At 42.7% G+C, this 25,721-nt stretch overlaps 1 protein-coding gene across 1 annotated transcript in view; it reads left to right on the top strand.

Moving 5' to 3' along the window:
* Positions 1 to 24,824, top strand: part of LOC104509219 (unconventional myosin-IXb-like) — a 35,807-nt gene extending 10,983 nt beyond the window's left edge. Inside the window, 36 exon segments of the mRNA XM_010151080.1 lie at positions 1 to 54; positions 293 to 393; positions 616 to 745; positions 1,224 to 1,313; positions 1,550 to 1,666; positions 1,914 to 2,048; positions 3,993 to 4,114; positions 4,702 to 4,843; positions 5,571 to 5,766; positions 6,351 to 6,426; positions 7,998 to 8,108; positions 9,209 to 9,248; positions 9,778 to 9,900; positions 10,352 to 10,432; positions 10,633 to 10,743; positions 11,262 to 11,384; positions 12,469 to 12,618; positions 12,712 to 12,878; positions 13,240 to 14,199; positions 14,738 to 14,804; positions 15,098 to 15,228; positions 15,908 to 16,065; positions 16,150 to 16,340; positions 16,790 to 16,888; positions 17,387 to 17,563; positions 18,051 to 18,092; positions 18,631 to 18,742; positions 18,916 to 18,986; positions 19,373 to 19,565; positions 19,869 to 19,997; positions 20,617 to 20,722; positions 21,516 to 21,647; positions 22,585 to 22,708; positions 23,704 to 23,843; positions 24,110 to 24,258; positions 24,385 to 24,824. The exon segment at positions 1 to 54 is cut by the window's left edge and continues 15 nt beyond it. Coding sequence (XP_010149382.1) covers positions 1 to 54; positions 293 to 393; positions 616 to 745; positions 1,224 to 1,313; positions 1,550 to 1,666; positions 1,914 to 2,048; positions 3,993 to 4,114; positions 4,702 to 4,843; positions 5,571 to 5,766; positions 6,351 to 6,426; positions 7,998 to 8,108; positions 9,209 to 9,248; positions 9,778 to 9,900; positions 10,352 to 10,432; positions 10,633 to 10,743; positions 11,262 to 11,384; positions 12,469 to 12,618; positions 12,712 to 12,878; positions 13,240 to 14,199; positions 14,738 to 14,804; positions 15,098 to 15,228; positions 15,908 to 16,065; positions 16,150 to 16,340; positions 16,790 to 16,888; positions 17,387 to 17,563; positions 18,051 to 18,092; positions 18,631 to 18,742; positions 18,916 to 18,986; positions 19,373 to 19,565; positions 19,869 to 19,997; positions 20,617 to 20,722; positions 21,516 to 21,647; positions 22,585 to 22,708; positions 23,704 to 23,843; positions 24,110 to 24,258; positions 24,385 to 24,824 — 5,490 coding nt within the window.
* Positions 24,825 to 25,721: the final 897 nt, after the last annotated feature.

Raw genomic sequence — 25,721 nt, 5'->3', positions numbered from 1 at the left:
GAGCGTAAAGAATTTCACCTCAAGCAACCTGAAGATTATTTCTACCTCAACCAGGTAATCTGTGACAGGGATTTTCAAATGCACTAACGGGTGTTGTCTGTCTGTGTTAAAGATGAAAGTAAGTGGAATAGTAAGATAGATAGTAAGTGGAATACTTGTTGGGATTTTCAAATGCACTAACGGGTGTTGTCTGTCTGTGTTAAAGATGAAAGTAAGTGGAATAGATTATACTTGTTTTCTTGTGCTGTTTGGGCTTCATCCTTTGCCTTTAATTATGAAACTGTCTTTACAGCATAACTTGAAAATTGAAGATGGGGAAGATCTCCGCCATGACTTTGAAAGGTTAAAACAAGCCATGGAGATGGTTGGCTTCCTTTCAGCAACAAAAAACCAGTAAGGGGAATCCCTTAAGTTGTTGTTACTGATAGCTAGCTAATGTTCCTGAATTGCAATAAACTGCGTGTGTGTTGGGATCACGTTTAGTCCAATGGGAAACAAGAAGAATTGAGTATTTGAGGGCTTGCAGACAATTCTTGACGTAGAATTAAGTCTGCTAGTCTGTTATAATGAACACATAAGAAAAAAGCCTTACAAAATTCCTTTTTATTTCCTTAGGATTTTTTCAGTACTTTCAGCTATTCTTTATTTGGGCAATGTTACGTACAAGAAGAAAGCTACAGGTCGTGATGAAGGGTTGGAAGTAGGACCTCCTGAAGTGTTGGACATTCTTTCCCAGCTTTTGAAAGTAGAGTATTTCTCCTCAGCTCTAATGTTTGCTACATTTCTTTGTCATGCTCTACCTCAGCATTTTACTTGAATATTTTGTTACCCAGTTTGTTTTATCTACGTCGGGCTTACAGTACTTCTATAACATTGGTCTTATGGGAGGGGGAATGGATGAAATTAGTGAAATTATTGGGGTTAGGGATGAAATATAGCCCATAGCATGGAAATAGAATTTGTTTACTCAGTAACCATAATGCTGAGGAGGAATAAATTTAGTGGAGATATGTCCTTTGCCACCATAGGGAAACATCTGAATTCATCTCAACTGGGAATAATTTAGAGGCTGAAGAATTGTAAAGCTATCAGTGAATGATAAATGTAGCTGTCGCCAAAGAGTTTGGGCTTCTCTGAGGAAACTGTAATGTTCACTGTCACTATCAGTTGAGTCATTGGGAGTTTGAGGGTGACAGTAACTCTTGTTCTTGCTTGTTTTGAAGGTTAAACGAGAAATTCTAGTAGAAGTGCTAACAAAAAGAAAAACTGTGACCGCTAATGATAAGCTTATTTTGCCATATAGTCTCAATGAGGTGAGTAAAAGAACACTCGTAGAATGACTTTAAATAACTGAAACTTGCTTTTTTGGATAGAAAAAGCCAGTATGGTACACTTTCCTATTTAGTGGGGGATGTCTAGAAAGTTAGAAGTTAGCGCTAAAGGCAAACTTTGGTTTATTTGTCTGCTAGAATTGAAACCTTTGAGGGACGCTGGTCTGAAACAGAAATGCGTTTTTTAAACCAAGTTCTGAACATCGTTTCATCCGCAGGCAATAACAGCTCGTGATTCAATGGCAAAGTCCTTATACAGTGCTCTGTTTGATTGGATTGTTCTGCGAATTAATCACGCACTCCTTAATAAGAGGGACATGGAGGAATCTGTTACAGTAAGTTCCTCACGAAAACAAGTCTTTGACAGTTGTATTCAAATATCTGGGATAAATTTTGATTCTTCTAAAATCCGTGGTAAATTTCTTGGTAATATTTAATTGTCTCTGTTTTCACAATAGACATAAGTGCTAAATATCCAGTATCTCTTAGCATACACTATGGTGCTTTTTGTAATGGTAAGCTGTTGGGGGCTAAGTCCCTGTGTGACAGACTGCTTAACCAGGTTTCCACATCTTCTTTTAGTGTTTGTCCATTGGTGTACTTGATATTTTTGGATTTGAAGACTTTGAAACCAACAGTTTTGAGCAGTTCTGTATAAATTACGCAAATGAGCAGCTTCAGTATTATTTCAATCAGCATATCTTCAAATTGGAACAGGTAAGAAACTAGCATTGGTGAAACAAAAAGTTGTTTTTATCAAGTGCTCATGTATTATGCAACTTGGCCACTATTCTGCAGAATCTTATGGCATGATTTTTATAATTGCTTGAATGTATTTGCAAAAGTCTTTTTTTTCCAATTTCTTGTGTTATTATTGCATATTATGGTATCGTTTGAAGGCTGCAGCTTTGCTGTGTTTAGTGATCTACATACTAATGATAACAGGGCCTTTCTTCAGAAGGCCAGCATTAGGTTTCTGCTTGACTGCAAGAAACTAGAAAGACATCAGGCATCCCCAGACAGAAGTCAGGTGAAACTGTAAACTTTGAGGTTGAAAATCTGTAGGTGAGCTGTTTGGTGGTTTGTTGTTTTGGGTTTTTGGGTTTTTTTTGTTTGTTTGTTGTTTTTTTTTTTTCTTGGATGGGAAACATTTTTGTCAGTTTATAAATATTTAATAACCAGTCTTTGCTTCTTCCACCTGACTGCATTTAGGGGATACGGCTGTATGTTGACACTGGCAGTAGTTCTGAAATCCTGATACTAGTGGCATATGTTGATGTACTTGTTCGCAGATGGTATCGTCTTCTCACAGAGTGCTTTGTGTGCTGCCAGAGCTAACAGATCCTGTTTCTAGACTGAGGTTTGGGGGGTTTTTTGCTCTAGACATAGATTTTTTTTTTTTCCTGCTTTGTGCTAAAACGTTATTTTCTGGACGCTCCGCTGAAAGAAAGTCATCATTCTGAAGTACGTGGTATTTTGTCAACAACATGTAGATAACTTTAAACAAGCATTTTAAAGCAAAGAACATGACCAAACATACAAACTTCGTATGTAAACATAATGTTGAGGTCCCTGTTTTGTAACCTATGACAGAAGTGGCTATCCGGGCAAACTAGAATAAATAGTTACATTGTTTTCTTTTTTCTAATGCCATTTTTCCAAATAAGCTTAATCCTTGAATGACCCATTTCCTGTATCTCTCGCGGTACAAGGGCCCTCAGGGGAGATCTCTATATCTTTTTAAAGAAAGGCTTTTTTGTCTGTGGAAAATGGCATTTTGGTTCTGTAATGTGGCATGCACGCTGAGCAGTCTGTCGTTAGCCACGCTGGCTTCTACCTACTTAAAAAGAATCCATTTCTTATCGTCATGTGGAACAGTGAGAGGTGCTCTGTTTTTTGTTAAACATCAAACTTATTTCATTTTCCGTGTGGTATCTTTTTACATTGGTTCCCTATCATTAGCTTTTTTGTGGGCATTTATAGCATTAAGAAAAACTGCTGGTTTGCTTCCATGTCTCAGTGAGAAGCTTTTCACGTCAAGCATTCCATGTATTGTCATTTCAGCAGAAGAGCTTCGTGCTCTCTTGTCGGAGCGCTCAAAATCTTCTGAACCCAAGCGATACAGGCTGCTTCCTTCGGGAGGTTCTGGTGTTGGTGTGTAGGGCTTGTCTGCCCAGTTTGAAACTTCTGTTATTTCATCTGACAGTGCAGTTTGGAAATTCTGGTACTTCATATTAAATATTTGTCATTTCTCATAGTACAAAAGCAGTGGAAAAGAAAAATAGACTTAAATTCCTCCGATTATACATCTACCTAGGGTTTCGATGTGATGCTGTAGATGTAATGTGTAACTCCATGTTCGTAGACTGCTGATTGCTGGGAAAGCACGGCAAAACATTCTTTTTACTGTTTTGGTTTTTAAATAGTTTTACCCCAAGCATCTGCTGTTGACTGACTTGTCTTGAATGGACCTTTGCTCTGACCAATATGCCTGCTGTTCTGGTTTTATTTATAAATATTTGCCTTATTTTTGTTTCTGCTGCCTGAACTAACAAACGCAACTTGCCATAGCTGTTCAAGGATGTCTTTTGAGCACTTAGACCACAGGACACTGAAGGTCAGGGCACTGTACTGATGAGGGAATTTTCTTGAGCTACACAGGAAGAATATAAGAGTGAAGGGATCACTTGGCACAATATTGACTATACTGATAATGTGGCCTGCATTCACTTAATCAGCAAGAAGCCCACTGGCCTCTTCTATCTTCTGGATGAAGAAAGCAAGTAAGCAACAAACGTCTTCTGAAAAAAATGCGTGGCAGGGAGGAGGGAAGGACTGTGGGAGGGAACAGAAATACCACACTTTAAAAAGGAGAGGAATGCTGTGGGAAGCAAAGGGTCTTCAGACTGTGGTCTACACTCTAGTTTGCTTCGAATGACTCCAATATGGTAGTGGTACTAATTGATGCTAAAATTGAACTTTGGCTTAAGCAAACTTGGAAACTTTCACTTTTGTGTCTTGCCGTGGAATGACAATTAAAATGCATGTGTGTCAGTCTGTGGAGCATTAAGTAGCAAATGTGGTAAATAGTTGAAGTGTGTTGCAAAGTAAACTTGAGTGGTGAAGTGGGAGCAAGCACGGATGTACATTGGAAACAGCAGAATATTCTGCTGTGTGTGGAGCGGTTTGGTTTTGGCCCAGAAATGAAGCCCACCTCTAATACTCCAAGCAGCTGTGTAAGTCTTGATTAAAGTGTAGCCATCTTGGACACTAAAATAGTTTCCACAGGGATCAGTGGGCGTTCTTCAGTCAAAAAGCATACCTACATCTGGAGAAAAACAGCTGACCTTTTTTCCTCTTGTATTCCTAGTTTTCCACATGCCACCAACCAAACTCTACTGGCAAAATTCAAACAGCAGCATGAGGAGAATAAGTTTTTTGTTGGAACCCCAGTGATGGAGCCTGCTTTTATTATTCGACACTTTGCCGGCAAAGTGAAATACCAGATAAAAGTAGGTGATGGAGCTGATGGCCACAAAATACTTCCTTACCTTTGTGAAAGTTTCTGTCAGGTTGTCGAAAACTTGCTGGGAATGGGCTGGATCAGATGTATCCTCAGATGTACTTCAGATTGTTTGGTGGTAGAATCATAGGATCATGGAATGGTTTGGGTGGGAAGGGACCTTGAAGAACATTCCAGTTCCAACGTCCCTGCCATGGGCAGGGACCCCTTCCATAGACCAGGTTGCTCCAAGCCTCATCCAGCCTGGCCTTGGACACGCCCAGGGATGAGGCATCCACAGCTTCTCTGGGCAACCTGTCTCAGTGCCTACGCACCCACCCCAGGAAGAATTCCTTCCTGATATCTAATCTAAACCTCCCCACTTTCAATTTAAACCCGTTACCCCTTGTCCTGTCACTCCCTGCCCTTGTAAAAAGTCCCCCCCAGCTTTCTTGTAGCCCCTTCAGGTACTGGAAGGGGCTATAAGGTCTCCTGGGAGCCTTCTCTCCTCCAGGCTGAACAAGCCCAACTCTCTCAGCCTTCCATCATAGGAGAGGAGCTCCAGCCCTCTGAGCATCTTCATGGCCCTCCGTGGTGGTCTAGACTTGAGGATAACACTCACTATAGTGAGAATTATTTTAAATAATGAATTAATCTGAACAATAATTAATATCTTGGGTCAAAACACAGCTTTCCTGAAAGCTTGTGGTTTAATTTTCCTGTTTCAAATCTTGTAGGATTTCAGAGAGAAAAACATGGATTACATGAGACCAGATATTGTGGCTTTACTGCGAAGCAGTGACAGTGCTTACGTTCGGGAGCTGATAGGGATGGACCCTGTTGCTGTGTTCCGTTGGGCAGTTCTGCGGGCAGCCATCCGAGCAATGGCTGTCTTTGCGGAAGCAGGACGCCAGAGAGCTCAGAAGACTGCAGGTATGACATGAAGAAGCACTCTGGAAATGCTTTCGAATACTGTGCAATTGGTTAGTGCTTGTTGGCAGAGCTGGTGGTTGACAGATCCTCCAGATGCGATCTTCGTTTGGTACCGAGGGCAAAACCGACCGATGAAAACGGCTTAGTGTTCGCACACCGAAGAGCTTGTCACTGTTTTATCTGAGACTGTGCAGACTCCCTCCCCCAACAAGCAAACTGTTTCCAGCATGCTGTGCCAAATTTGAAGTCCTATGTGTAAAAGTTGGGGTGGATATTACTAGTTCTAGTGTGCATGGTTGTCTTATCACTGGTTTTGATCTTCTCGGGTCTCCCTGAAGTTTCAAATGGGTATTCAGGATTAAATTCTAATTTTGAAAAGCTTTTCTGAGCAGCTGCAATTTACTTTCTAATAGGAGGGAGTTTGAGAAACAAAGTGGTTTAGAGTGATAGCTGATGTACTGGACAAAAACACCAGGCTCTTGGATAGATATTTTGCTTGTTATCACACCAACTGGTGGGTTTTCTTTTTGTCTGTTATCCTCATATCTTTGTCACAATTCAAACTGTTGATTATTTTGTAACAGGAGTGGTGCGTCAAGGACCCAGAGTTCCCCTTGGAGAACTCCAGAGATCAAATACACCCGTAGAAAAAGTTTATCGGTGAGAAACACACACTTGATCTGTACCTGGGAAAAGACCTGAATTGCTGAGTCATGTTGTCATATATCAAATGATAACTAGATCGTTCCACAAGGATAGCAAGTCTTATTTCTTCTGTCTTGTTTTGTTTGGTCTTTTTAATACTATCAAAACAACATTCTAGCTTGTTGTGCGTAAGACCCAGTACCACCAAATGTTGGTGATAAAGCGTCAGCTCCATGTACTGCTGGGAGTTTGAGCTCTCTGTCTGTACTTTGCACATGTTGCTTTTAGCATCGTGTTGCTCTGCAGCCAGTCTGTGTCCTTGAAGGATTTGTAGGAGCGCTCGTGGTTTTTGCAGCCTTATGACACGATTAGGAGGCAGGGGAAGTCCTACAGAACAGCCTCCGCCTGTTGCTCTCTATAGGCATGTTTGCCTTTCTGTGGCGTATTCAGGTTTTATACATGTTCTTTTGCAGCTGCTCAATGCTTGATTTCTCATTTGATTGTTCTGAGGATTTCGATATAAATGCTTTTGAAGACATCATTTCTTTTTATGAAAACAAGAAGTAAGTAGAAATAGGCCTGCGCTTGAAGGCCAGGGAGGCACATTCCTGGGCAGACTGACCTTCTGAGCACACTCTGTGCAAAAGCAAAGCCATGAAGTACACAAAGCAGTGACTTCATGCTGTTTCACAGTTACTTCTTCCTGGACAACCTCTGTCACTTGTAACTGAGAACTAAAGACAGTTCAGGTGAATGGATTGGGCGTAGTGTAACATACCGGTTTCCTTCTTAAAACAATATCTTGATACCCAAAAATATTCAGAGGTACCAAGGGAAGCAAGCATCTCTGTAATAACATTGCTGCCTCAGCGAGCAGCTCAGAACGCTGAGAGCATCTAACCGTCAGAAGTGAGTCTTACGCTTCTGTTATTTTTGGTTTGTGCCTCTCTGGAGAGTAAAGAAGGTAAGTTCTGTGCCAAGACAGGACACTTCACAAGCACGGCGCATGCTTAAAATAATGGAATCTGCCACAAATTGGGGACCATCCCAGGCTTACTTTGAAAAGCTAAATGTGTGAATACGTTTAAAATGGAAATGAAAAAACGTCATCAAGTATTCCTGTAATGACTAGTTTTAACTTCCCTGCTGTAAGTCTGCTTAAGCAGCCTCACTTTGCCAGTCAAATCTCTATATAAAAATACTTACTGCTTGATTATAAAGCAGCTTATATCTATCTGAAAAGGCTACGTAGCTTAATAAAAAGTTTGCTAGCCCATTAAGTACATTTTGCTAAATTTCTCTCAGTTTTCTGAATTGGTGGCTCAAGAATTTACATGAAATTGTAGAATTGGAGAGTAAGTTTAGTATGAAACCCTGGTAGTTAAATTTTAGGGTACTGACAGAGTAGGAAGTGCTGACTTGACATCAGAATCATTCATGTTTCGGAAAAAGTAGTCTGGGATTGACCTGCTGCTGTTTGGAGCACACTTGGTGATGGGATCTCTTGGTTTTTTAACTCTTTTTTTCCCCACTCTCATGGCTGTGTATCTTTGTTTGCATCTCTGTTTTGCTGTGAATCGTTTTAGAGACATGCATGAACAAATCATCGCAAGTATAAAAGGACTTCCATGGCAGGGAGATGATCCCTGTAAGCTGCTTCGGTCACTCAGTCGACTTCAACACCGCTCCCACTTCATGTGAGTTCGGGTGCTCTAGGTATTGCTTTGAAAGTGCAGCAATAACCAAGCAGTTTTCTAGTCCATAAAAATATATTTGGCCCAAGTTTGTTTTCCGCAAAAAACTAAACAAGACAATTAGGAATAAAATAATTCCTTCTAAAAAATATAAAGGCTATAGAGAATGCTTTGTTCCTTCATTGCGTTAGCTGGAAGTTAAACCTACTCTTCATGTACTCTTGCTGTAAAACCTAAGTGTGGTACGAGTTTGTTGCAGCAAAACATTCGACCGTGAAATCTCACAAGTTATATAACAGCTAACGGTTTCCTGAAGTACAGGATGCTAGTGGCATGTACATTCCTGAGTTAAGACTCTTTACATGCGCACACCTGTGCATGTGTAAGAAAATGAGCCTGTGGTCCACTGCGTAGTGAACGTAAACAGGGTGGCATGGAGCTGGAACATGCCTTACATCACGGAGTTAACGCCCTTACCAGTTAGGAGCATGTGAACTGCAGCCTTGTGTCCGAGAGCTTCTGCTTCTGCTTCACTCTCTGTGGATGAGAGCTGTGCCGGAGGTTTTGTAGTGTCCCAGGAGGTTCTGGGGAAGATCTCAGGCATATCAGAATTCTGAAGTGGAGTGCTGGGGCATGCGTTGTCCTTCTGTGCTGTTAAGTACTTTCACAGGGGTTCTGGTGCAGCAGCAGTAACTTCCGAATCAAGTGTTTTTGTTTGATAGTGCCTTAGTGCTATGGCTAGAGTTTAATGACTGTACAGTTAGCTAAACAGCCTATTTTCCTGCAGGTTATTCTATGCAACATGCAGGGTTTAATAGCTTTAAATTCAGAGATGATGTTTCACTTTTGAAAGCTTCCAATACCTACAGAGCCTGTTTGTTTTGGTTTTTTTAAAATAAATTATCGTTGCGAAGCAGTTTGCATTTCTTGCCTTGATCACTTGTAAGAGACGTGCATGAACACACCATGATGCTCTTGTGCTAATTTCTTTCTGTCCATCTTGCCTCATAAATTGCACCAACTTATGGCTTGCTGAAACAACCAAAAATCATGTGGTTTGGGGTTTTTTTTTTTTACTTAAATGATCTTTAATATTTTAACAGGAAAAGTAGAGGTACCAAACAAAAGCAGATCATTCCCAAGGTAATGTTATTCAGTAAATTTTAATTTCTCTTTTTTGGGGGTGGGTTTGGGTTTTTTTTTTCACTGTGAACATTGATTTTGACTGACAGACCTCACTTCAAGAAATACTCTTTCATAGTCTAGGGAAACTCTGAGTTATCCTCTAAAACTTCCTTTTTGACAATCTAAAGGTTAAGTAAATGCTCACCTTGAACAATTCCTGAACAGGAAAAGATAGTGAATTGACATCTGTTTAATTAGACCAGAGGTGCCATGAATATAGCCATTTCTAATTGAGTTGCTGAAGGCAAACACAGGGATTATGTAATTCACCCTGCTCGCCTTACACTCTTGGGATGGGGCAATGGAAAAATTACACTTTTAAGAGGATGCTTTGGCCCAAAATAGAAAGAGTCATGAAGTGTAACATGCTGTTGAATGTGGAGCTCTGGCTACTTGGTTTCATTCTTAGTCATTTTGAAGCAGTGGGGAATGTTTCCCCTTCACTTAAGAGACTCCTACTTTGTTGATTATGAAAACTTTCTTCTAGAACTTGCTGGATTCCAAATCTCTGAAGCTCATCGTAAGCATGACACTGCACGATCGAACTACGAAATCCCTCTTGCACTTACACAAGAAGAAGAAACCCCCTAGCATAAGCGCACAGTTCCAGGTAGGCGACTGCTGCGGTGGCACGCAGCTCTGGGTGCTCCCTGACTCATGGGAACAGACCTTCCTGGTCTGATCTAGGCTGATCGTGCTTGAAAAACCAAATGGTTTCCATTCTTGGGATTTGTTTGAAGTAGGATTTATTATTTGATTGAAGTTAGACTGTGTTTAGAGACCACCCTTACGCTATGAAATGTGCGTTCTCTGCACAATCGGTCTCATCCTCGTGTGCAGATGTAGCGCTGTTGTAACAGCATCTGCAAACCCCACTTCTCGTTATCTTGAGAAAAGGTAAAAACAAGTACAGGGCTCTGCTGTGCGGTACGGGAGAACCTTTGTGTTGGATGAAATAGGATTTGTGTAGCCATCAGACCTGAAAGAATGTTATTACCTCTGCCATATGCAACTCAAAATGCTGATGTCAGAAAAAAAGGTTTCTGAATATTTCGTTTCAGACTTCACTTAATAAGTTACTGGAGACACTGGGTAAAGCTGAGCCATTCTTCATCCGCTGCATCCGCTCCAATGCTGAGAAGGTAAGTGTGCCCTAAGAGCTGAGCTGGCTGCTGAGGCTCCAAGTCTTGTAGCCCTGTAATAGATGTCCTCCCACTTTATCACTGTGGTTGTCTACAAAGCTGTAAGGTAACTATCGTGTGAAACAGAATGTGCCTTTTCTGCTGGACAGAAATCGGGCTCTTCAGGCGTTAACGAGCTGTTGACTGCTGATCTTTTCCAGAAAGAGATGCTTTTTGATGAAAGCTTGGTGCTTCAACAATTAAGATACACTGGCATGCTAGAAACTGTGCGAATCAGAAGGTCTGGCTACAGTGCCAAATATACATTCCAGGTATGTGGAAATGCATGATGTGTTCAGAAATGTCTGCTCTTTTTGGAAAAACACACATGGCCTCAGTCTTTTGTGTCTGGCTTGATATGAAGCTCTTGACCGCTTGGGATGAATGGTAGAAATTCTTTGTAGCTTTGACAGAGCCTGTGTGGTAACAAGCATTGTGCGAGTTGTCTAGCAGTACGTTGTACTTGTTGCACGAAGGAAGGCATTCCGAGCGCTCTACAAGCAGTCTCTCCTGCACATTACTGTCTCTGCATGTGCATTTGTTTTCTAAGAAGTGATTTGTGCACGTGGCTGATAGATCACATATAGGTGATCTTTACTGTTACTTGGAGGCTGAATGAAGCCTGCATTTTACAGAGTAGGAAAAAGTACCTCAGTTCAGAGGGAGAAATAAATTTTACTATCAAATCCCTACAGCTCAGATGTCTTGGCTTAATTTTAGAGATCTAGTTAAAACTAAACTTGTGCATTTTCTTCCAACTTTGATCTCTTGCTGTTTCTGCTTTTCACAGGAATTCATAGACCAGTTTCAGGTGTTACTGCCCAAAAATGCCAAAGCCTCCAAGGAAGACATTTATGTCTATTTGAAAAAACTAAAACTGGATGAAAATGACTGTCAAATAGGGATGACCAAGGTCTGTGAAACTTTCAGTAAGCCAATACTGATATACACTGCAAAACTTAGTGTAGGTCGTTTATAGGCGTTGCTCTATTCTACATTTTGTTTTTAAATTTCGTGTTTTAACTCTTGTAAATGTTGGCACAAACGTTAGTAGTAGCCTCATTCTTTTTGATGCCAATCTGTCTTCTCGTAATACAGTACATAGAAGGGTTCTGTGATTTGAAATCTGTAAATACAGTTAGAATCATGGAATTGTCCTGGTTGGAAAAGACCTTTGAGATCATCAAGTCCAACCGTTACCCCAGCACTGCAAAGTCCACCACTAACCCATGTCCCAGAACACTACATCCACAGGTCTCCTAAATCCCTCCAGGGCTGGTGACTGCCACCTCCCTGGACAGCCCGTTCCAATCCTGACAGCCCTTTCCATGAAGATATTTTCCCTAATATCCAACCTAAACCTCCCCTGGCACAACTTGAGGCCATTTCCTCTTGTCCCATCACTTGGCACTTGGGAGAAGAGACCAACTTCCCACTCTCCACCCCTACCTTTCAGGGAGTTGTAGGGAGCGATAAGGTCTGCCCTGAGCCTCTTCTCCAGACCGAACACCCCCAGCTCCCCCAGCCACTCCTCACAGGAATTGTGCTCCAGACCCTTCCCCTGCTCTATTCCCTTCTCTGGACACACTCCAGCCCCTCAGTGTCTGTCTTGCAGTGAGGGGCCCAAACTGTCCCCAGGATTCAGGGTGCAGCCTCACCAGTGCCCGGTACAGGGGGACACCCCCTGCCCTGGTCCTGCTGGCCGCACTGTTCCTGACACAGGCCAGGATGCCGTTGGCCACCTGGGCACACTGCTGGCTTATATTCACCAACACCCCCAGGTCCTTTTCCACCACAAAATGTTTTAGAATCTAAGCACCAAGATTTGGTAAAGCAAAAAGACTTTTCCTTTTTGGGCGTGCTAACTGCTGTCAGCCGGTGAGGTCTGGCTCAGTAGGGGGGGTTCACCATTCTCGTTTGATAGCTTGTGGAGATGCCTCCAGTGGGGGCTGAAAGGCTCCTATTAACTGTTCATTGATGAACTCTTCTTTGAGCAGGTTTTTATGAAAGAGGCTGAACGGCAGATACTACAGGATACACTACACAAAGAAGTGATCAGGAAAATCATTCTCCTTCAGAGCTGGCTCAGGATGGTGTTAGAAAGGAGGCGCTTTCTCAGGACAAGGCAGGCAGCCATTGTTTTACAGGTATCTTTGAGAATTGCCAATCTTTTTTTCCTAACAAACTCACTCCCCCACCTTCAAGTCCCCCTCCCTTACTCTAGCAATCTCCCTTCCTAGGCTTGCTGGCGTTCCCGCTGTGTTAGGATGGCACTGCAGAGGAATAATGCTGCCATTTATATTCAGTCCGTGTGGCGAAGATACAGGGAGCAAAAACGCTACCTTCAACAGAAGAGGAGAATTTGTCTCCTGCAAGCCATGGTCAGAGGGCATCTACAGCGTAAGAGGTAAAGGAGGAGGAGCAATATAATACAAAAACATGCGGTTTAACCACTTAGCTCCTTGGCTTCACCTGCCAAGCTTAGTTTCTGCGCAATATGTTGACTTCAGGATAGTTATTACCGTGTGATACCGTATCAGACAGCTAGTGGTGTGTGGAAATGGGTTAAGCATTTCATACTTGAGCATTATTCAGCTGAGCTGCACTGAGGCATGCCAACCCTAATGAGCAGACCTCTGTGCGGTCATATTGGGACTGTGAGTGTATTTGTACTTTGCATCTGTTTAGGCTGCGTTTAAAGCATTGGGTAACTTTCTTGACTGCTGTGCATTAAATATTTGTGTGTTCATCTTACAAATTCTTAACAGATTTCAGAAAATGGCTATAGAAAAGCAGAAAGCTGAAGAGGCGCGGAGAGAAACACAGGAAGATCAAGACAGAGAGAATGATATGAGCAAGGACAAGCACAGTGAACCAGCAGCAGATCAGTTGCCCATAAAACACGAGTCAGAGCTGGATCAAGCTGTTGAGGACAGAGATCAAACTCCAAATGAGCAAGCTGAAAACCTGAGCTCATCTGAAAAAGTCGCGTTACCCCAGAGGAACGTGACAGAGAGCTCCGAGAAAGTAGCAAACAGCCGGGAGAAACGTGAATCTCGCCGGCAGAGGGGGCTGGAACATAACGAGTTACAAAATAAGCATGTCCAGTTTTCCTTCGAAGTACCACCTTTACCCTGCCATGGGGAACAAACATCTTCTGAAGAGACGCTGGAAACTGCTCCAGTGCCAGAGAAATCCACAGCACCAGACCCTGTCCCTCAGGGAAGCAGCGGGGTAGAGAAAAGCCCAAGTGAAGAAAAAGCTTTTTCAGACACAGCACTGTCAAGCGAGAGAAAAGAAACCAGTTCTGTTCCTGAGCATCCGCCTGTATCGGAAGGGGAGAAAGTAGATGATAAGGCAGCTGATAGAACGAAAACACAAGGGAACCAAAATAACCAGATAAAAGGCAGCCAAAGCTTTAACTGCCCTGAAAGGCCGACAAATCTTGCGCTGAATCTTCATACCACACTCTCTGCTACGGGGAGCTTTCAAATGCCAAATGAATCCTGGGCAGACAAAACCAAACATCTTGTTCAGAAGGCACCCAAAGATCTGGATAGTCCCACTTCTTCCCCAATCCAGAGATATGTGGATGACCCAGGGAAACTCAAGTACAAGAGAGAGAAGTGGAAAGGCAAGAGACAGTCTGATGCCAGTCAGAATGATATGCTGAGTCAGTCTTTGGATGGAAGAACACGTGCGGATAAGTCTCCTCAGCATCAGTTAGAGTAAGGGCAGCTTCCTAATTCTTTTGTCTTTATCAGAAAAGAGGTATCTGCAATATTTAAAAATAGATGAAGAATTCCTGATAGCCTGTACGTCTGGTCATATTATGGGAGAAAACAGGGCTGTGAGCAACTGCTGTGTTTTCTTGGCTCCCAGTCCTGCAGTTCAGTCTGTATGGGGAGAATGTTTTCAGAAGCTGACAAAAGATACAAAGCCTGCCTTGCCGAATTAAAATCGGAGTGTCAGGGTTTTAGTTGAAGTAGTGTCTGGAGTTTATTTTCATGTCTTTTGTCCACTGCAAACAAGGTTTTAGTGTGCTGCACTTTGCAAGCATCGTCCCTCTGATATGGCAGAAAATCTGACCTACTCGTGTTTTTTACTTCTCCAGTGCACTTTGCATTTCAAAGTGAGCTGCAAGAGTTGGTCAGGATTTTCTCTTTCAGATCTAAGGTTATGTGGGTTATTTAAAAGGTGGTTATGTGGGTTATTTAAGAGGCTGCAGATATCTATGAAGTATATAATCTGAAACTAATCTTGCAGAAGGAAGGGGAATTCATCTTCATTGAGTGATCTCTCAACACTCGTCCAGTCTGTTGCCATGAGTCAGGTACTGTTGATTTATTTTCTTTTTTGTTGTTGTTTTATTTCAGTTTTGGCTTTATCCATTTTAAAAAAATTGTTAGCAAATAGTGTACAATTTGAAAACTTAATTTTTAATAAATGGACCCTTGATCAAAGCATTACGTATGCTTGGATCTTAGATTAATAAGCTAATATCTATTGGGTAAAGTGTTTTGTCTTGATGAAGCAAACTTCTTCTCACTACTCTAGTTTTTAAAACCATATAAAGAATCTGCTTCACTCGGCATGAAGTTATTTGACGACTTCTCTCTACTATAGCAATCACCAGATACGATAGATGAAGAAATAGGCAACAAGAAACACCCTGTGCAAAAGAAGCCCAGTGACCTTTTACCTACCTCGGATGCAGCCATTTCCGTGCAGTCAGCAAATCAGCAAATAGATGCCAAGTATGTATTCTGTGTGCAAGTGGCCTGCCTTCAAGAAAATGAGCTTTTGCTCTAGTACTCAAATTGGGCATCGTGAGACTGCAGTTGTGGAGACACGTGTTGACGTCAGCTACATGAGTGGCTCTGTTGCTTGTTGACTTGATCTTCAGTTGCTGTAAGCATGATATCTGACCCTGCTGAGGAGGAGCACGTTCTCTGCTTCTTGCATAACACTTGTCTTTGAACAGGTTCTGTTTAACTGAAGAACCACCATACAGGCTCAGATCAAAGGTCCATGTAGTATACTGTCACCCAGACTGAGAAATAAGACACCAAGAGAAAAGCTTAAGAACCCAGTTTGTAATGCTGTTTCCCTGGCCTGCTCCTCCAGCTTCTGGTGTTCAGCAACTTGGGGACCTCCTGAGCCAGCAGTGATGTCTGGGATATGTGATCTGTAGTCTCTGTGTGTGTTGAAGGTAGTGCTCTAATCTACTAAATATCAGGATGTCCAGGTGTGCTTTCCGACTGTCTGTCCTTTCTTGGGCTGCTCAGTTTTTCTGCAGGTGGGACCTTTGAGGAAATACACACAACAGAGGTTAATCCCGTTGCGGGTGTTAGCTGTGCTGTTAAGAGCTTTTTCTTGTAGCAGAGCCAGCTTCTGCTACTAATGTGACAAACTCATGTCTGCTTTTATGTTCAGGTCTGCTTTTAAAAGTCCTTTGCGTAGACTTTTGGGGAAAAAGCCAGACAAGAAAATTCCAAAGGAGAGTCCTGATGTGATTGATGATGGAGATGGCCTCTCCCTTGTATCCTGTGTTCTCTTTCCAGAAACAGGAGGAACCCAGAAAGCTTCAGAAGGTGAGTTTCTGTGTTTTAATCCCCAGCTTGCTAATACCGAATTCAGTCATCCTGCTTTAATATGGAAATTAATTTCTTTCCCAGCTTCTTCCGGCCAGCCAGGGTGCCCCCAGGCAGGGGAGCGCCATGTGAAAGAGAGCAGTAAAACAAAGAAGAACCGCACTATAAAGATCAGCAAGATCTCAAGTGTGTCTCAGAATTGGCGAGCTTCCGTGGTCCGTGAGATTGCAAATGCCAATGAGTTGAAACATCTTGATGAGTTCCTCCTAAACAAGGTAAAAAGCTCTCAACTATGGCAAATTTTAGGTCTGTGTCCACTGTTTGTGTGGAATTTTAAAGATTGCTTTTCTAGTTGCAAGTTTATATTATGATTTAAAACGAATGGGAATTGACAGCTTGACAAAATGAGGTCTGTATTAAGGCCCTTCCTATTCCTTCCTTTAAGTCTCTGAAGACACTGTATTACAGTAAATCCTGGTGGCATTCATGTTAGCTCTTCATTTGTTTACAAACAAGTGAGCAGCAGAAGTTGTATCAAAAAAAGCAAAAGCTGTAAGGAAACAGAGTTCTTAGGAGTTAGGTAGGTGGGCTCCAATTTTTGTCTCATCATAGTATGGTAGGAAATGGTTTAAACAGTTGAAATGGTCATAAACAACTAAGCCCATAATGCTGGTTGGATGTTCTTGTTTTAATGAAACCTGATACAGATATGTTTGCCTTCTAGATCAATGACTTGCACTCCCAGAAGTCTGGTGTGGAATGTTTGTTTTTTGAAGCCACAGAGAAGTTCAGAGGAAACATCAAGACCATGTACTCTGCTCCTGTAAGTCTCAATAAACTGAAACGTTGGGAGGCGATAAATCAATCGTGTGCAGTTTAAGTGCTTGACCTGCAGCTCTTCAACGAAGCAGTTCTCATCGAATTCAAAGCTGAATGTTAGACTTGAAAAAGAACAGTTTACAGTTCTGCTGTAATCTTTAGCAGACTGTTTTGTTTCCCTTTGCGTTCACTCTGCTGGAACTTACTTTTAGAGATGGGTGGATTTTGCTGTCTTCAGCCTCTTCATGTTGCTGTGTTTAAACACCAAAGAGAGGTGCCAACAGCTTTTCCATTACTGGTTCCACAGTGCCTTGTCTCAGCCAAGTGTCCCGCTACAGAGTGGCAGGGAGGTGTGCTAACTGCTTTCTGTCACGGGCTGTTGTCCTTCCCTTTCATCATAAGCGTGCTTTCTCACCTCTGAACTTCAGCACGAAAATAAGAAACTGTATTGACTGTATCCCAAAAGACTATCTTCTGAGTCATATCTTTTCTCTTTCTCCAGAACGGGCAAATCCATGTTGGCTACAAAGACCTGGTGGAAAATTACCAGCTTCTGGTTACAAATCTGGCCAAAAAAAGGGAAGAGAAAGAAGTCAAGCTGGTTTTGAATCTCTTCCAGTCCCTTCTGGATGAATTCATCAGAGGATATACAAAAAAAGAGGAGTCTGAGCATCCCAAGGTATGAAACGTACTCGTTACTGGCTTACGGGACGATTGAACGATGTTACTCTCCTAGGATAAGGAACCTGTGTCACCTCAGAGCTTACCCGCAGCATTCTTCATTACTGGGGAAACACTCTTCGTACACAAATCATGTGTATAACGAGTTCTGCACACTGATACACCTCTTTGGAACTGCTCATTATTTAACTTACCCATAATACTTTCAGAATCTTAGTGTTTTCTCATTTTCTTTGGTGACAACTTCAGACTTCTCTAAAGGTTTCAGACATGGAGTTGCTTTGTCATCAGGCAGCGAGCTCAGTTGATTGTTAGAAAGTTGATGGTGTGAGCTCAGACAACCCTCGTACCAAGCTGAAGCTGCAGTGTAGTGTCTCAAATGTCTGGAGGTGAAGTAGAGTCTGGGAAACTGAATGCAAAAAAAAAAAGGAGGGAATGGAATGTCTGGATTTCAAAGACTAATCCAGTTCTGTACTCCACTGCAGCAAACCAAAGCCCAGAAGAAGAAACGGAAACAAGATCGTGCTGTAAGTACTTTCTTTTGCAATAATCCAAGTCCTCAGCTGCACTCGGAACATAGAGGAAAACACTGTGGAAAGAGCTTGATTTTGTACTGAGGTTCTGTTTTATTTTGCATGTTAAATGACTTACCTCTTTTCTGAAGGTGTGACACAATATAAAACTGTTTTCCATAGATCAAAGATCTTGGTTATGCAGGCATAGGTGGTACTCCAGCATTTTCTTGCTTGTCCATAGCATCTTTCAGAACCTAGTGGCTTTCTCAGTAATGGGACTGCTGAAAGGAAAACAACTACGACACGTTAATAACAAACTATAGCCAATGTATCGCACTGATGAACTTGAACCAAGGTGGTGAGTCAGTTATGAAATGACCCAGCAAACTCAACTGCCTTAAGATACAGTGAAATATGGATTCGAGGCCTAGGCCATTAGCTGAAATTGTAAGGTAAAAGTGGAAATTTGAAGATAGGGTAGATAGTTTTATTAAAAATAATAATAACAAAAAACATCCCCAAACATTAGTGTCTTCCTGTCTCCCACCAGATTGAAGAACACAATGGCCACGTGTTCACAAACTACCAAGTGAGCATACGGCAGTCCTGTGAACACTGCTCCTCCTACATCTGGCCCATGGAAAAGGCCTGTCTCTGCAGCGGTACGTGAAAACACCTCATGCTTCCCACCTACTGTGCAGTATGTGCAGGTTGCTTGTATCCGGCAGGTACAGGTGGGGCATGGTGAGCAGTGCGTGCAGGTTACTGTGTGAGTAAGACAAGGTAACATTTGCATGTGATTTGGGATGTTTGTAACAATTGCTCCTCTTTCTAGTTTGCAAGTTGACTTGTCACAAGAAATGCATGTCCAAAATACAGAGCAGCTGCACATCCTGTGGAAAAAAGGTAAGAAATGTAGATCTGGCTGTGATACTGAGTCATGCATGCAAAATGCTGCCTTCTTTTTCCCAGCAAATGAACAGCAGACTAAATGGTTAAGCAATTTTTGTTTAAGTTCCCTTATCTGCATGCAGAAACAGAATATTCTCAAGCTAATTTGGGATCCGCTCCTTAAGCGTACGTGTGCTGTGTTGGAGAAACTTAACGAGATCCCTCAAACTTTCTTTATTGCTGTAGCTCAAGAAATCTGCCCTATGATCAAAGGCTTGTAGCAAGCTGGAATGAAAAACTCAGCATGTGTTTCTGGAAGCATAGCTAATTGTAGCATGAAACAGTGGAAATTTCTAGCTTGGGAACAGGTATTCACAGTGCTTGACCTGTATCGATTCCAGAATGAACAGGACACAGAACCACGTCATTTTGGAGTGTGTGTGAGTTCCCTGACCAGTGAGAGAAATTCAGTCCCCATTGTCATGGAGAAGTTGCTGGAGTATGTGGAGATGCATGGCCTCTACACAGAAGGCATTTACAGGAAATCGGGATCAGCAAATCGTATGAAGGAGCTGAAACAGTTGCTGCAAGCAGGTCAGGCAACATTGTCCACTCTCTTGGCTTCCTTGTGGGATACCAGTTTTCCTTGCAATTCTCTTCTATCTCAAAGTAACTGCCACTTGCTAGTGTTACAAAACCAGCTCTTTGCAGCCATGCAGACTGCATGTTTCTGTTGGCTGGAAAAAGCTGCTGAGTGCATATCAGCAGAGTTTTTCTTTTCCAAATTGCCACATGGGTTCTGTGAACAGGAGATTTTGGTGTTTCTAATTTTTTTTTTTTTGGGGGGTGGTGTCCCTCAAAGGAATGAACTGCTTTAAAGAAAACATTTCTTTTCAGATCCAAACTTGGTGAAACTGGAGAATTACCCTATTCACACCATTACGGGGGTCCTTAAGCAATGGCTACGGGAATTACCAGACCCACTCATGACATCTGCCCAGTACAACGATTTTCTCCGAGCTGTAGGTAGGTTTCAGAAATGGCCGAAGCAATTGGTTTTCTTTAACTTACTGTGTCACCAGGAAAAGAACCTTGAAGATGCTTATGTTGGCTGAGCAGCTTCCTTTCAGTACCCGTACAGCAATGATCTTATACATTTTACATAAAACTCTCCTCAGGGAATTTCTCCTCTAGCTCACTTAACTTGCTTTAGCATTTCCTTTTTTGTAGCATAATGTCACTATACAACTGCCCTTTTTAAAACAGCATGTGAATAAGTTTCCCTTCGGACAGGTTGTTTTTAATTCTTGCTATCTGGACCGGATTTAGCTGGCCAGATACCTCAGATCTTTAGGTTCGTTTAACTTCAGCGGGAGTAAGGCACCCCGAATATTGTTGGAGATCTTGATGTGTCACTTCATGGTTGCTAACAGCAGCAACATCTGAAAAAGCAGGAAAATTGCAATGCCATGAGGGGTACTTTGACATCCAGTTATAACAACTGGGAAATGAAATGACAGCGTGGCTTCCAGGAGTTTAATTTCTGTCTGTTGCAGACAGTTGGAGACGATGTCACAAGGTGCTTGGTGGCTTTCCGCTAGCGTTGCACAGCAATCGTGATCTTGTGCTTTCTCCCCTTGTGCAGAACTACCAGAAAAACAGGAGCAACTCTGTGCCATTTACAGTGTCCTTGAACAGCTTCCACAAGCAAATCATAATACCTTGGAGCGACTCATCTTCCATCTGGTCAAGTAATGAGTTTAATTACTTTAATTGGAGAGAAACTCTATGTGACTTTTTTGAGTCCCTCTTGGAAGCTTTCTAAAAACTGAACTCCCTTGAGTTCAGGGAGGGATTGTGCTGCTGGCTTAGAAATGAAAGAATTGAAGTGAGTAGCTGTGCTTAAAAACAGGAGCATGCTGAAAAATACACCACGTGTTAGAAGTGTCAAATTGGTTAAAAAAAGGCTTGGAAGCCAAGGTAGAGGTGAAAGCCTCGGTGAGTCGTCTGAACACCAGGGTTCCTGTGGATGGGTGTGCAGTGAACTCGGGCTGTTGGCGTGAAAGCCTCGGTGAGTCGTCTGAACTCCGTTCCTGTGGATGGGTGCGCAGTGAACTTGGGCTGTTGGCATACTTGGTAGGGCCTGCGTAAGGATTATAAATGCTTGCCCGTGTGCTGCTTTGGGAGCAGGGGTAAATGGTGCTGCTAAAAGGGCTGCTCTTACCCAGGGAACTTGAGAATTTTCCAAGTGGCCCTCTGAACATAGGGAAAAGGGATTTTTAAGGATGACGCACTCAGACTTTGAGGCTACCAAACTAGGTTAAGCTGGGTGGCTTCCTGTTCCTTCTGATCCATGAAACTTTGTCTGCTTAATAGGTGTGAAATGATTTTAAAACACTACTTTGAACTGCTCTACATACTTAGTATGCTGAACACCTTCTTCCATGCAGTGTGGGAACTCTGGCAAAGTTTGGTCAGATTGCGTGTATTCCAGCAAGGTTTCTAAAGCAAAACTCTTCTTTTCTTCTGAACATTGAATTTCAGAGTGGCTTTGATAGAAGATGTCAACCGCATGTCACCCAATGCCTTGGCCATTGTTTTCGCTCCGTGCCTTTTGCGATGTCCTGATACCTCTGACCCTTTAACCAGCATGAAGGATGTTTCAAAAACAACCATGTAAGTTTTAGTAGTCCGCCACAAAGTGGTACTTTTCAGTGTGATGAAAGGCCAGTGCTACTACCTGCATTTCTTACGACTTTATTCATAGCAACCTGAGAAACTGAGGGTTAACAGTTGCTGAATTCTGGCTCTGCTGCCAGTTTATATGCCCTGACTCCTTCCACCTGTCTCAAGTTAACAAAGCATAAAGTAGGGTGACTTAGGTTTTAAGTATCACATCTGTATTTTATATCAAGATAATCTTTGGGGGGGATTGTACGCTAATCACATATATATTGCTGAGATGCAAGCCATGATAAACTGTAGGATAGAGAGTTAAACTCTCTCCTGCATACTTGGAAACTCCTAATAATTTCTTCTGCATTGTTCCTTGAATTGAAGAAGGTTCTGTCCTTGACCTTCTTTGTTCTGCTCACCCTCGGGCAGCTCAGGCTCTCTGAATGCCCCTCGCCATCCTCACTGCATGGCTGGCCTTGCATCTGCCTCCAGTGAAACAGTTTGAAAAATGACAGCTTTTTGTAACTCCGTACTGATCCATGGGGTCATAGAGGTGGAAAAGGGCAGTTGCATGTTCATTCTGTATCTACCAGTCTGTGCCAGCACAGGGAAGACTGGCAGAGGCAGCAGTTAGCAGCCATGGTAATGTCTGGTTGCTTATTGTACGGAGCGTGAGAGGCTTAGGTTATCCCAGGAGAACATGTGCTATTACCTTTAACAGTCTGTCCTGTTTTGCTTGCTGCGTTGGACTCTTCACCCTGTTCCCATGCAGTGCTACCCCTTGTAAGGCGTGCGTTGCGACACCTTGATTGCTTGCCATCCATGTGTGTCTGTGGCAAACATCCCTGAGCCAGGAGAGGCATCTCACCCTGCCATGGTTGTCCTCAGAGCTTTTAAAGTAAAAGGCTGCTCAGTAAACTCTTGCCCTTTTGTCCAGGTGCGTAGAGATGCTCATAAAGGAACAGATTAGGAAGTACAAGATTAAAATGGATGAAATAAATCAGCTGGAAGCAGCTGAGAGCATTGCTTTTCGACGACTCTCGTTGCTTCGGCAGAATACGGTAAGTGTTGAAATAAACCCTAGAATGGCACCATCCAGCAGAAAGCATCCCACCAACTTCTTGGAAAGGGATGTGCTACTGATTTATCCTGCCCACCCCATTCAGTAAGTCACAGATCAATTGGAAGATAGAAAAGGGATTTGAAGTTGCCCAAAGCTGTAGGGAGGAGCTGAATATACAGCTGCACTGGAGCCTGATAAACGAAGGGCGAGGGGTGGGGGTCTGCTCTTGTAGTGGTCAAAATCTATTCCCATGTAGTTCAACCAGTAGAACTAAGATTGCGGAGTCTCCTACACGGCAAAGGAGCTCCTTCACTCCAGAGGTGGATGGTGGACAGAAATAGGCTGCATTCAATTTTTCTTCTGTTACTGTTGTACTGATTCAGACAAACCAAACTCTGATTGGAAGCTGTATATATTGAACTTGGTCTTCATCTCTCTCTCTAGCTCTGGCCTGTAAAACTTGGGTTTTCTTCCCCGTATGAGGGGATGCTGGTATGTACACTGCCTGTGTTAAGAGTGCATGGGTTTTTTCTTACGGCTCTACTGCATGACTAAAATACTACATAGATTGTCACTTGGGTTTAAACACTTTGGAACGATCGAGACTGCATGTATTGGTGCAACTTTCTCCCCAGACTGCATGCAGTGCTGCTGACCTGTTCTCTCATGACTCTGGTATTTTACAGACATTCTGAACGTAACTTATATTGGATGTAATAATATTACTTACAAGTAATTACTAAAACTAAGCTGAGACTGGTACCTCAAATTACTGTCCTTCAAAAGAGGTAACAAAACTCCAGAAATCAAGAAGAATAGAAAAATTTCTATTACCTTTTGAAGCATTTGTATGGATAACTAACAGCTCTTCATCAAATCCATCAGCCCTTCGTTTGGCCTACTCCTGTGTCTTCCACCTTGCCACTAGTAGACAGCCAAGACTTGCAGAGCTTCTTACGATTGACAAGTGTTACACATAAATTTGTCTTGCAGAGTAAAAGCTCACAAGTCAAAGGAAATGACAGTGGCAACTCCGAACTGGACTCAGTGCATGAAGAAGAGGAAGTTTTGGAAGCTGATAACCGGGAAAAGGAGATTCTCATTGATCGCATACAGTCAATAAAAGAAGAAAAGTAAGTCACCCTTTATCTGGGTCAGTCGTGCCCTTTGCAGCTGGAGGTAATACAGGCAGTAAGGCAGTGCACCTTTTGTCCAAAATGATGTAGCTAATTGTTTTCTGTAGGCCTTTAGGAGGATGAAAAGGAAAATGCCCAGGACTAGCTGAGAGAAAATACCCTGAGGATTAATATTTAGTGACTGCGTGCAGGAGGGTTTACCTCTGAATACCAGCTGCATAAAGTTGTTTGTATCAGACACATTGTCCTTCTGGTTTTTTTAGGGAAGATATCACTTACCGGTTACCTGAGCTTGATCAGCGAGGCTCCGATGAGGAAAATGTAGACTCTGAGACCTCAGCAAGCACAGAGAGCCTGCTTGAAGATAGAACAGGACGGATGGATACCGAAGGTCAGTATTAAGGTAGCGTGTGTTTTTTTTATTCTCCATCTTTCACTGCATACAGCCAGGTGACCAGGTGTTATCTGGTCACAGCTGCTTGTGTCAAGTTACGTTTTCGTGCGTGCTTCAGTACCTAAGTATCTTGTTTCCTTAAAGCAATTATTGGATTACACTGCCGTGCTCAGAGCTCCAGTATGCCTGCCAAAGACATTTGCAAAGTGCCTTCTCTTTTGCAAACCTCTTCAAATTCTTCCTCTGCATCCCTGGCTTCAAGACACAGATCATCTTTAACACTGTCCAAGATTAAAGTGCCCCGTCGAACGCCAGTGATGCCAACAGCAAATATAAAGCTTCCTCCTGGGATTTTCAAATGTACAGAATCCCAGAGCAGGATTTCGGCTAACGAAGAGTCTCAGATAATGGTGAGACGAAGGGAGCAGCCAGCAAGGCGAACTGATAAAATCCACTCTGTATACATTGCACAAGGGTCTGCAACGGCCCACGCTCAGGAACTCTTGGATGAATACGAACCAACAGCAAAAGTAAAACGGAGGTTTTCCGACCCTTACTCTCACATTCCTTGTATGGAGAAGTGAAAGAGTTAAGTTCTCGGGACTTTTTTGAAGTCGACTGCAGCTTTGGCTTTAACCCTTTGAAGGGTGGGAACTTGTTCTTCTAAGCGGCTGCTGGGAAGGCAGCCTGCAGATGTGCAGTACTGTAAGGGTTAAGCAAGGTTGTTTAAAGCAAATATTCTTCACTTTAAATTAAAACTCTGCAAAGAACTTAGAACATAAAACTTGCGTTGAGTAAAATACATGGGTTGAGTGTACGTGGGGAGGGGGGGAAGGTGAAAAGGTCCCCTGGTTCTGCTGCCATGCCTTTTTCCATTTGCCTTACAGTGGACTCTGATGGGAGCAACAGTGAGTGTGGGTCAGTGTGAGTTGCCTTAACTTTTTTTTATGTTTTTATGACAACTTTCTGTGTGGTTTACAGAACTGTTAATGTTGTAATAGCCTTAACTGAGACCAAACTATATAAAAACGTTTATTAATACATTGCACTTTTTAAAAATACATGTGTTAGTTTACCAGTGTCTGTTTTGTCTAATGAACCGTTTCTTTGGAAGACCTTTGATCAGAATGGCGTCTTATTTGTCGTGCTTCATGAAGCGTGAGGAATAGCTGTCCATCCCAAGGAAGCGCTGGTGGCAAGGCCCCGGTGTTGGCTCAGAGCAGCAAACCAACCCAGCACGGAGCCGTAGCGCTGGATGCTGGTGCTGTGCGAGCTGCCTCATCCTCCCCGGGCCTCACAGCTGTGAGGTGCAAGCCCTGAGGGCAAGATGCCGTCACCCAACAGGCGTGTTGGGGCGGCAGGTGCTGCACCCACCCTTTACAGAATCACAGAGCGGTTTGGGTTGGAAGGGACCTTAAAGATCATCTAGTTCCAACCCCCCTGCCATGGGCAGGGACACCTTCCATAGCCCAGGTTGCTCC

This window comes from Eurypyga helias, unplaced genomic scaffold (genome assembly GCF_000690775.1).
Source record: "Eurypyga helias isolate BGI_N326 unplaced genomic scaffold, ASM69077v1 scaffold23504, whole genome shotgun sequence".
NCBI classification, from domain to species: Eukaryota; Metazoa; Chordata; class Aves; order Eurypygiformes; family Eurypygidae; genus Eurypyga; species Eurypyga helias.
This window is presented reverse-complemented; position numbering and strand designations above follow the sequence as displayed.